This window comes from Alexandromys fortis, unplaced genomic scaffold (assembly GCF_014885135.2).
Source record: "Alexandromys fortis isolate MF-2015 unplaced genomic scaffold, M_Fortis_MF-2015_v1.1 scaffold_76, whole genome shotgun sequence".
NCBI classification, from domain to species: domain Eukaryota; kingdom Metazoa; phylum Chordata; class Mammalia; order Rodentia; family Cricetidae; genus Alexandromys; species Alexandromys fortis.
The window spans coordinates 6,538,887-6,550,939 of record NW_026067997.1 but is presented as its reverse complement, the minus strand read 5'-3'; the positions used below and the strand labels follow the sequence as shown (position 1 = coordinate 6,550,939).

General features: G+C 43.4%; 1 protein-coding gene across 11 annotated transcripts in view; it reads right to left on the bottom strand.

Annotated features, from left to right (window-relative positions):
* Mast4 (microtubule associated serine/threonine kinase family member 4) overlaps positions 1-12,053 on the bottom strand; it is a 905,780-nt gene that overhangs the window by 268,357 nt on the left and 625,370 nt on the right. For all 11 annotated transcript variants that reach the window (XM_050160400.1, XM_050160395.1, XM_050160398.1 and 8 more), the window contains one exon: positions 1,153-1,184. In XM_050160400.1, the coding sequence (XP_050016357.1) occupies positions 1,153-1,184 (32 nt within the window). The remainder of the gene's footprint in view (positions 1-1,152; positions 1,185-12,053) is intronic.

The following is a 12,053-nucleotide window of genomic DNA, read 5'->3' as shown; positions in this document are numbered from 1 at the left end:
TGGTCTACAAAGCATTCTAGGACATTCTAGGACAGCCTGAGAAACCCTGTCTCAAAAATAATAATAATAATAAAACAAAAAGGAAATAAAATGTTTGCAGACGACGCTCTTTAGGTTCCTAGACACAATGTCTGACATTTTATAAAATTTCACTCAAAAGATGACCACAGTCACCACATAGTTTTTTATTACTCCACAGTGGTATTAGCTAATTTTGTCTTAAATATTCTTTGTATCTCATATTCCTAAATAACTTTAAAATTATTTTTTGTTTTTGAGATAGGGTTTTTCTGTAGCTCTGGAGCCTTTCTAGAACTCGGTCTGCAGACCGAGCTGGATTTGAACTCACAGAGATCCGCCTGTTTCTGCCTCCCTTGGTGCTGGGGTCAAAGGTGAGTACCACCACCACATGGCAAAAAACTAAAAATTTTTAAAAGTAACTACACCACAGACTTCTTCGACACAAACCAGATAGAGAATCCAAAGAGTTGAAATTCAGTCTTTATGTAAGAAAGCTGGGTATTCTACAGGTAATGAATAAAATATGAAAGGACAATTATACTCTGGAAATAACAGATGAATACAACTGTTTTTTTGTGCAAGTAAATAATTGGCCTTAAACATGAAAGGTGGAGACACATTACCAAGAATCAAATCAAGATCTGCAAATCTAGTATTTGAACACAAGAGTGTTATATGCACCCTTTCAGTGACACCTGGTTCTAACATTACGAAGTGTAACTGGCTCAAAGACCTCATCCATTCAAGCGCAAAAAAAAAAAAATCCATAATATAAAGAACAATTATAGATTTTCAGAATCCATGGACAATCATTAACTCCTGATTAAGGTTACCTTGTCTTATCTGCAAATTAAATCACAGGATTTGCTTGGCTATATAATGGTATTTTTAAAACTTAAGATCCATCCGCCTAGGATTTAGTAAGCATTTGAGTTTACAATGCCCACAAACAGATCCAACAGATTATAATGAAATCATTACTCTTTGACGTTTACCAATAAATTCATGTTGTTTTGTTTTGCTGATCCGATAGCTATCACTCATTTTTTAATCGTCATCAAAGGCCGACAGATAATAATCACATCACAAACTAGACAAAAGAGAGTAAGGAAAGAGAGTCCGTCTACTTACAGGCTTCCTCGTCGGGGGAGGCTCAGCTCCTTCTGCAAAAGAAAAGAGAAAACACACATGGGAGATGCCACATCAGCTGAAGTCATCAGAACACCAAGTAACACGTTTGCACATTCTTTATCAGACTTGAGTTGACCTTGTTGAGACACCAAAGACTTTGATGACATAATTTTCTGCTGGATCCCTCCCAAGACTGCTCTTGTTACACAAGAAAAGAAGCCTGAAGGGGCAGCTTATACTACAAACAGGTTTATCTGACTTTGAAGCATAAAACCATTCGACCTTCAAAAAGCAACTTGAGTCAAATACTGGGCTAAGTAGCACTGTCCTAGGACTGAGAAAAGTGGGAAGAATCAGGGGACCTATGCAGACTAGAAATATACAGAGGCAGGAGAAATTTCAGAGGGTTATAACTAAGTGAAAGGTGAAATGAAAAGGGCAATTAAATCAGATAATTTAATCAGGCCAACTTACCCTCCAAGGAAACAAATTCAGGCAAAATGCTATGCATATAAAATACTATACTCTGTTATTTTAAAGAGAGCCTGCAAAGGGTTTTCTTCTGGAATTACTTCTCAAAACAAATGGCATTTATTACTTAGGTATTGAAAAGTAGGTTAATGAACCTCTAACAGGTAGCCAGACAGCCACAATTATTGGAGTGTTGATATTTCCAAAGCCTGCTCTCACACTTATCTCAAATTAAGATCATTATCTACAGAATCACAGAGAAGCAAGGGGGAGAAAAAACACCGCAACCAGGCAAGAACCAGGCAAACAAACCACATGCAAAATCCTGACTCAGAATACTTCCACCCGCTACAGAAGGTGTAGAGACCCACTCCTGGAGGAGGATTACTGGATGGCAACAATTAGAGAATAGGAAGTCATGAGTCAGCAGCCAAAATAAACCCCTAATGTGGGACACTACAAATCTAGAAGAGTCTAAATTTGGTCACTCATCCTCAGAATTCTCATTTATTTGGCATCTTCCAGAGGCTCCAACATTCTCTTTGGAATGGTGTTTCTTCTACGGCCACACCCACCTATTTTTATTGGCTCCTGAATGTGTCAAGGACAATGGCCTCCATCACTTCTAAACAGCACAGCTTATAGAAAACGGCCTGGAGAGCACCCCAGGAGAGGCAAGGGATGGTATGTTACATGGGCTTTAGACATGAAGATGCCTCTATATGGAGTTACCATAACCTATCTCTGGTCAGTGTTGGGGGAACAATCGGTGATTTCAAAAACAAAGCATCCCCCCCCCCACAGTGAACATTTTTTTCCTGTTTATTTTTACATTTTTTCCCTTAACTCCTTGATTATCCCCCAAGAAATTATAGTGTTTGCTAGGCTGGCTTCCTGATTCTGAAACGGAAATGCTCCTTCATTAACCAACGACAAGAAGCCAGTCTGTACCCAGGACAGTCTCCTCAGGGGCTGGAATGTACTCAAAAACCCAATGAGAAACTTTCTGTATAGGAATTGTTGATTAAGAAAACACTAGAATTAGTTTTGTATTTGGGCTCTTCATTTTTTCTCTTACAGAACTCTCTAGAAGTCATAATTCATCAGATGGTGTCTTTTAGGAAACAACTGACTCCTTGTACAGCCAAAGGCCTAGAGCCCAGAAAGTTAACATTGCTGTGGCAGAAGCTTGATCGGATGGCAGCATAGATGATACCAGAGGCGTTATTAGTAAGAGCAAGCAAGTAATAAATCAGATGCTATAGCAACTGTATATGCAAATAGAAGACCCGGAAGACAGAAGGAAAGGTCCAAGCAGGTGACTACGGTTCAATCATAGTCCCTGAAATGACCTGACCATAAACTGACTACTTTGCTCTCGGAAAACGCTGCTGAAATAGCAAGATAAGGGGATAAGGATCAGCTCTGTTTTTAATCAGAAGCCTTTCCAAAAGCCTGGAATTACAAGTTCTAAATAAGGAGAAAGGTTACTCAAGCCGCTCCCCTGCACCACAGGATGGAGCCTGAGCTTCCGGCATGAGGAACAGAGGCCATTTAATAGGCCACTGTCCTCTGACCTGAAGGCACCATGCTCACCAAGTTGAAGGAGCTAATCCACCTGCCGGCTTGAATGTCAGGCTCAGGATGGGAAATTCAATTTGGTAGCAAATTGGAATCAGATGTGATGGTAATAAAGCTGGAGAAATGAATGTGCCATGGCCAAGACCTGTGAACAACAGTCTGCAAATACCAGGGCGGTCAGCAATTGAGGCCGAGCAGGCAGCAGCTACCACCCTAATGTATGGAGCCCGCATGCTAATAAATCAGCACAGGTCAGACATAAATGAACAGCATCGAGGCATTTTACTGTCTAAGCCCCCATGGTACTCCATGTAGGTGTCTTCATTTGATTTCCTTAAAGTCAGGATAAGGTCACTAACGCACACTTAGATAACTAGATAAGCGGTGTGGTATTGGCCCAGGCCATAAACCAAAGAGAGAATTTGGTATAAGGGCATATGCGTTAAAAGCCGTATTAACCAAGAACTAGAAGTGGGAGGGATGTGGGATACAAAGGAAATGACGTGACAAGAAGCAGCTATCTCAACTAAATATGTTTATTAATTATTACTAGATTGAGAACATGTTTAAGAACATTAAGGTTTTAAAAAATTATTTTCATGGATACTGATTTTCAGTGGCTGTTTTAGGCTTTTTGTTTGTTTGTTTGCTTGTTTATTTGGTTTGTTTTAAGATAGGATCTTGGGTTGTAGCCCAGGTTGGCAAGCCTCCTGTCTCAGTCTCTCAAGTGCTAGCATTATAGGCCATGAGCCACCATATTTGTTCTCAGTGGTTTAATATATTTTAGAATGCCACTTATTATTTTCTTCTTTGCTCCATTTATAAAAATATTAAATAGTTATGTTGAAAATCAGTATGAAGCATAAATAATCTTTTCAGAGACTTGTCTTTTCTTGGGATCTCTCAGTAAGATTGAGAGTGGACATGTACAGTATGCATATACATTAACCCTAGCACTAAGAAGGCTGAGGCAGGAGGATGTCTTGATCCACGCTGGGCTACAGCAAGTCCCCTGTTTCAAAAAGGGGAGGGGGCAGATAGACTGACAGACAAACTGAGGATATCAAAAGTTTCCTCGAATTTAAGAAGAGAACCTGCGCAGAATTCAGGATGACAAGAGAAGTCCAATGAGTGAGCCTCTGCCTGTCAATCACAGTGAGAGTAAGCCTCTGTCAGTCAACCGCAGCCTCCAGTGAGTGAGTGTGTGCCTCTGTCAGTCTACTGCAGCCTCCAATGGGGAAGAAGATGCCTTGCTTTATTCATGAAGACAGTAAATTGCAATGCTGTATATGTCTAAGAAGTTCTCACAGGTGTAATTTTAAAAAAACGCTTATAGTGTTTAGGTATTAGGTAGCTATATATACACAAAGCAATACCACTGCACACCCCACATATATTTAGAAATTTCTGAACTATTCTCTTAAGAAATCAGGAAACTGAGTCTATGAGTGAATGGAGATACACAGAGATCCAAACAGTGTTGTATATTTCCCCCTCCACCAAGTGCTAGTCCTTAATTTGCCTTCCCTTGAGGAGGGCTGCACTCAGTGTCTAGTGACTCCCTCCCAGGGGCACCCCACAGACACCTCTTTGACCAAATGATCATTCAACATCATGGGGGCAAGTCATGATGACATCAAGAACCCTCTGATGGAGGATGAGGTCACTTCTCACTTTGGTTGTCTTCCTAAAATTCTCTAACTCCACTGTCATTAGGAAAAAGCATCATCGAGAGAGAGAGAGAAAGAGAGAGAGAGAGAGAGAGAGAGAGAGAGAGAGAGAGAGAGAGAGAACCCAGTGCTTGTAAAACAAAGCTCACAAAAATGTATGGGAGCAGAAAAGAAACCATGAGAGATCAGAGTACACTGACAAGGTAGGATGCTAAATTCAGTGTAGAATTCTGGCTTGGATAATAGATCAAGAAAAGCATATTAGCTCACGGCCCAGCAATAAAACACAGTAGAGGAGAACGCAGGACTAGGTTACCAAGCATTTAACCCCAGCACTTGGGAGACAGAGGCAGGTGAATCTCTGCGTTCCAGGCCAGCCAGGGCTACATAGTGTGACCCTGTCTTCCAAAACCAACAACCCTATGTCTGTAGTTGAGTTGTTAACAAAGCACCAGTGTGACTTTCCTCGTTATGACATTGTATCAAGGTTATAACCTTGATATAGAATATGCTATGTTGACATTTGGGGAACCTGGGAAGAGGATATACTGGAATTCTCTGATGTTCAAGAAATCTAAAACTATTTCCCTCCAATTAAAGTAAATTAAATGGGGGGGATATTGGCAGTGATAGAGGAAAGATATGAACAAGTAATTAAAATATTCAAGTTTGTCTAAAGGCTTTATTTAATGCAATGATTCAGAAAACTATAGAAATGGTCTAAGTGGGAAAAGACTGTGTAGACCAGCAATGAAGATTAGGTACTTCTATATGAAGAAAGTATCTACACTGAACTAAAGAGCTGGAAGTGAAGGCATAAAAGAAAACACACAGGAGTCAAAATCAGGGGCCCTAGGTACAGGGAATTTGATGGAAGAAAAGCTCAGCACGAATGTGTGACACCAAAATTGTCCCTATGGGGCTATCATACTGAAGTGTCTGCACAGGTGGATAGATGGCTGAATCTGGGTTCAAGAAAGGGGCTGAGACTAGAGACAAACGCTGGAGTCCTCAGCAGCTATGATGGGATGGAGAAGTAATAAGCGTGGGGGCAGGGAAGAGAGGAGAGTTGGAAGGAGATGAGATGGGCAGGAGAGGGACCCATGGAGAAGCAAGAGAGAGGCACCAGACTAGCACGAGCTGGGGCTCTTCAAAGCAACAGAAACATAAGGGGGCTGACATGGAAAGATATTTTTGTGGGCCCAAACCACCATGCTCTGTGGTAACAAGATGACTGGGCAGCGTCAGAAATTAGGTCAGAACAAACTATCTCCCAGAACCTTCCAGAAAGGAGGAGGCTGTGTCTTCCTTTAGTCACCAGCATCTTCATCTTGACACCTGCTAGCCGCTATCTCCCTATTCATTTAAGGAGAGTTCAAAAAACCAGGATGCACACAGTAGTGACATTTCAGGCCACAGATGGGAACATACGATGTAGGGGACAAAACGAAATGCAGCCTACTTAAAAGCTACTCAGGGACACAGACCCAGACGGGCAATGAACAAAGAGGCTTCGGCAGGTGCAAGACTGCACAGTCTCACCTGGGTGTGCAAACTCTAACAGGGGAGAGAAAATAACAGCGATGAATCATTCTGCTCAAACACAAGTTCTGAGCACTGGTCGGCTTGGCTGAAGCGGAGATTTTGAAACCTGACTATACATTAATGTCACACGGGAAGTGACATTAAAAATGCCTTAGCACCACCCTTAGAGAGCCAGAGAGGGGGGGGGGGGACTGTAGCAACTGTTTATTAGAGGTTAGTTATTTAAAATCACTTTAAAGTCTACCAGTTTGCATAAACCTTATGCTTGAAGAATTTTTTTTTTCCTTTTAGGAAACATTAACTAGGCTGTCATTTCCGTAGTGAGCGCTGAGCTGTGATGTTACTTCCTGTGTGAGCGGGAAGTGCTACAGGTGAAAGACCTGTCCACCAGTCTGACAGGCATGGTGGCAGCATTCTACAGCCGAATGCACAGCCGAATGCTCGCTGTCAAACCTGGGCAGAACAGCAGCCAGGGGTGGGGTCACCCAGAGGGCAGCTCTCCTAAAGGCAGACTTGGCTCACTTTCTTGACTCTGTTACCAAGTGTCAGGCCTGAAGGCAGAGGACAGACAGAAAGGCTTATGTCACAGAAATAAAGCACATCGTACTCCTTCCTTCTGAACCGGAGAAGAAGGCAACATTGATTCCCAACCCTTGAAAGCTTCGGGAAACTGTCCCGGAAGCATACAGCTTTCTGGATGAAGAAAGTAAAAATAGAAAGAGTAGATCTCTGTAGAAAAGTTTAAATGTGTACACACCATTACCTAGACCACACCTGTGTAATCCAAGGGGCAGGGAGGCAAGTATAGGATCCCAAAGCATCCCCTTGCTTCTTGCTAGTTCCCTTTTTCTATCTACAATCATAAAAGCAGCTGGCTGTCTGGACAGGATACTGAGCACTGCCATGGCAAAGGTCCACGGGACACTAGTAATTGACCAGAGGAATAAGCCCATCAAATAACAGCATGAAAAACTAAACTGAGGGCTGGGAGCTGGCTCATTTTTGTATCAACACTTGCTACATGAGCACAGGACCCTGAGCTCAGATCCCCAGGATTCACCTAAAAAGTCAGTTATTCACAATACACCCGTAACCCCCACACTGTTGGGGATGGAAACAGTACAATTGTTAGGGCTCACCGGCTGCCAATCCAGCACCAGGCTCAATAAGAGACCCTGTTTCAAGAGGTACGGGTGGTGACAGAGCAGGCCACCACACTCCTCTTCTGGCCTCAACTCACATGCACAGGCCTGTACATATTCCTCCACATATACCACACACACACACACACACACACACACACACACACACACACACACGTCATCCATTTTCCTACATATATCCATTGTGAAAATAAGAGGATGTCAGAACACTTCCTATTGCTACAACAAAATACCTACAGTGGAATAGTTCTTAAACACAAGAGGTTTGTGCAGTTCACAATTCAGGAGGCTGGGGATCCAAGTCAGAACATGTCTTGGCCTCATGGTGGATGGTAGCAGTGCTTAGAACATGCGCAGAACAGAGTACGTGGTGAGAGAGAAAGTCAGAGGGACTCTGAGGCTAGGATAACTCTCTTTATAATCATCCACTCTTGTAGGACCCAAGGTCCCATCAGAGGTACAGTTCTACCTCTTGCAGATGACATCCTGTATATGGCCACACCCCCTGAACACATCCTATCCTGTGAGTGCAGCATCCCTGACAGAAATAACTAATTACTTCTCAAGAGGTTCTAACTTTTAAAGGTCTCCTCTTTATGCTGACATGCCAAAAACCAAGCTTACAAGAAATAAACCTTTGGGGAACACACCAAGAAACCTTATCCCAAACCACAGCCAGTGTGCTAGAGAGGTGGTGTGAGAGGCTGAAGAGAAGGGGGGTCATCAAACGATGGTGAGGATGATGTGGGGGACAAAGTGGACATCAGCTTTGCCCGAGCACAAGGGAAACGGACACATTTTCAGAGTAAATGTGAAGTTATTCACTTGTGGCTCTATAAATTCAGTGTCCGTGAAGGCAAAAATCTTTTGTCAAGGGTGAAGGCAAGGGCGCATTTGGGGATTAAAGCAAGCGAAATGGGTATCCTTTATTCAATCACACACTTTTTAGTAAAGGTTGACATGGCAGAGACCATGCCATCTCTGGGAATAAAGGACTCCACTCAGTGTAAAATGCAGTGTGAAAGGCCTATGATACAGGAGGGCTCTTCAATGTCTTCAACAGCAAAGGATGGGGATGCTGAGTTTCCTGAGGGTCAGCACTGCCCCTCACCCACGTGACATGCCATGCCCTGTTATACAAAATGGCAACTTCTGTTGGAACCAACACGATCCATACCTTCTAGGCAACTCTCAACCTGGGGGGCAAAACAACCCTTTCACAGGGGCTGCCTAAGACCATCAGAAAACCCAGATATGTGTATTACAATTAATAATAGTGTTACAGTTATGAAATAGTAATGTAAATAATGTTACTGTGGGGGCCATCACACCAGGAGGAACTGTTCACAGAGCCTCAGCACTAGGAAGGCTGAGAATCACTGCACTGACTAAAGTGAGCAATAGCTCATTTTCCCTGACCAAAGAAACGAGTTGAGAGACAGCATGTGGTCCAACCTGGACATAGCGGATGTAAAATGATGTTTGCTTGGGGAGCCCAGGAAAGAGCATCTCTTGGCTTCATGGTGGTGGATGGTAACAGTGGCTGGAGAGTGTGCCTCATCCAAGAGAGTTAGCAGGAGAGGCAGGGAGCTAAAGATGGGCATCAAAGGTGGATGGGGAAGATTGGGAGCAGTCAGGCACCGGGTGACCCTTGCGAAACAATGGATCCAGCCTTGCATATTTCTGGACTTTCAGGATGCGTGAACCAAAGAAGTCTGTTGTGGTTTAAACCAGTTGTGTTTTGTTTTTATGATTCAGAAATTTCTAAGTGACACAATACTCTGCTGGTGTCCTTTGCATGCTCCTTCTACTGTAAGGAAAAGGTTAGCTAGGCAGCCTCAGGGCGAGCTGAGGAAGTACGGCAGGGATGGAAGGTGGAGGGCAGGATGGGTAGGGGTGAACCCTTAGAATGGCTGGGAAGGATAGAAAAAAGAAAACTCAACAGGACAGAGTGCAAAGGTGGGGTTATGGCCACATTATGGACTCTATTCAAAGAGCCTGCATTTATCCTGTGCAAGGGGGACTCCATGGAGCACGTCAACAGGAGAACATGGCCAGGTGACAGATGGCAAATGAGTAGGGATGTCTTAGAGACCCGTTTTAATATCCTGAGAGCGTGGCTGAGCACCAGGACCAAGGGTGAGGTAGAGAAAGGCAGGCAGTATTGGGCAGGCTAAAGACAGGACTGGGCAAGGGTATGAGAAGACATGCTTGGCTTCTGGGAAAGTCAGAAGGGCCATGATGGACAAGAAGAGAGTGCTACCCATAGACTAGGAAAGGGGGCTTCGGGATGTAAAAGCACAGAGGGCTTTCAGAAGACAAAAACTGAAAATCTGAAATTGACTAGGGAACAGTTGAATGTGTAAGTTACCAACAGGGTTCCAGAGTACAGGAGCAGGGACAGGGCTGCAAAGAAACGGGCAAAGCCAGTCTCCCAGGCTTGTGTGGAAGTTAGCATCGTGACAATCTCCTTTTCTACTCTGCACTTTTCACGTCGACGGTGGGAGTCTACAGTGAACTCACCTACATCACAAATATCATGGAGGACTCTGACTTCCTGCATGTTGGCAAACACTGGCTTATTTCATCTTCACCATTATTCCTGTTTCACCAATGAAGGAACAGTGGCAAATGTCTTAGCGCATCCTTAAATCCGAACCTGCCCCATCCAGGGAACAGAAAGTGCCTTCCTTATCAGGGCATAGCTGGGTGTATTTGTCCCAGCCTCCCCTCATGTTGTCTTCAAAGGAACTTCAGAGTGGCTAGTACCCTGCCAACATCTCTCAGAAATGAGAGGCACACCTGACTTGGCCAGCTTCTTCTAAGCAGATTTCACACTTCAATTGCTTTTACAGACTCTGATTTTATTTGAAGCACAGTCCTGTGAGCATGTTACTTTTTAACACAGACTTTTTCCTCCAGTAGAAAAGGCATAACACTCCAAATAATCAGCTAACTCTAAGTAAATGAGCAAGAAAAACAAGCTTCCTTGCCAATCAATTACTGTGGTTTGGGAGACTTCCTAACGCATTATGCCCTTGATGTCAGAACATCAATCTTGGAAATCAGGCACGTGTGTTCTCAGTATTGCCAAAGAGACATCCACTGGAGGCTAAGTTTGTGCGCTTCTCTGTAGAGCTCTGCTGAGCAATAACAAACACATATGTGATTGACAGCTGCACTTCACTGAGTGTCTGTCTACTATGTGTCATGCCATGTGCACGAGCGACCTCAAGGTTAACAGCTTCTGGCCCACAGACATATTGGACATGATGTGTTCAATTTCACAAAAAAAAACAAAAGAACTCTTTCTAGGGAGAATTTTTGTGTCAATTTCAAGAGTTACAGAAACTATTGTGGGTCATACTGGAAAATCAAGCTTTCTGAAACAAAAGAAGCTACAACAGAAAAAAAGATTAGATCCATTGGGGTTAATGCTTAAAGATATATTTATTGTGTTGGGGAGATGGTCCATTGAAACCATCTCAAGGATCTGAGTTCAAGCACCAGAACTCAAGTTAAACAAACAAACCAAACAAAAACCAAGGAGGTCCCTTCTTAAGTTAGCCCGAGTGGTCCTTTCTTTAAAAAGTGGATGGTTATCTAAGGAACATCATCTGAGGCTGTCTCTGGTTTACACACACACAAACACAGGGGGGAGGGAAGAAAGGAGAGAAAGACATGCACACATCACAGATGCAAAACAAACACAAATCCATCATACACAAAAAGACAAACTTACAGCCACAGCTTTATTCCAACACAAGGCAATGCTACAAAGCACCCTGCAGAACCTCCCCTGCCTCCTTCACAACTCAGTCTCCTGAGCTACAAAACTAGGCTCGCCCACCCCATCCCCCAGGACACATCCAGAGCCACAACAGTGTGCTCAGGCTGCTCTGTGCTGACAGTTCTCAACACCCTAGATGCCAGCACTTTCCACCTTAAATATATGCTCAGACTCTGAGGGAGGCAGGCAGGTAGGCAGGCCTATATAACATGGGTCAAGGTCATGAGTAACAGTCCGGATGCCTTCATCCTGCTGGTCCTGAGACTTGAACCTGGCCTCAGTTCAGTGAAGACTCTAGCAAAGACACACCCAGTTAGTTATTCCATTAAGAGGGCCATCCTCTGTTTGGACATCAAACACCAATTCAAGATGTTGAATGTAATTGCTCTTAAGAAAATGCAAATTGGAAGTTTCTTCAGCATCTGGATAAAAGCAAGGTCACTGTGAGCAAGATTTGACTTCTCTTTCTGCCCTTAGAATAAACTTAGGAAGCCTTTCTGATAAATAAGCGTACCAACCCTGCCTCTTAACTGTGTTTCTTGCTACTGGGGCAAGCCTCTGACCCTCAGTGAGCTGAGATAAAAAGGCCACACTGCACAGCTGTGCCCCACAAGGCCCCACAATGCCTTCCCTTCTCCCACTCATTACCAGCAAATTACAGTAAATTCAAAATATTGATCT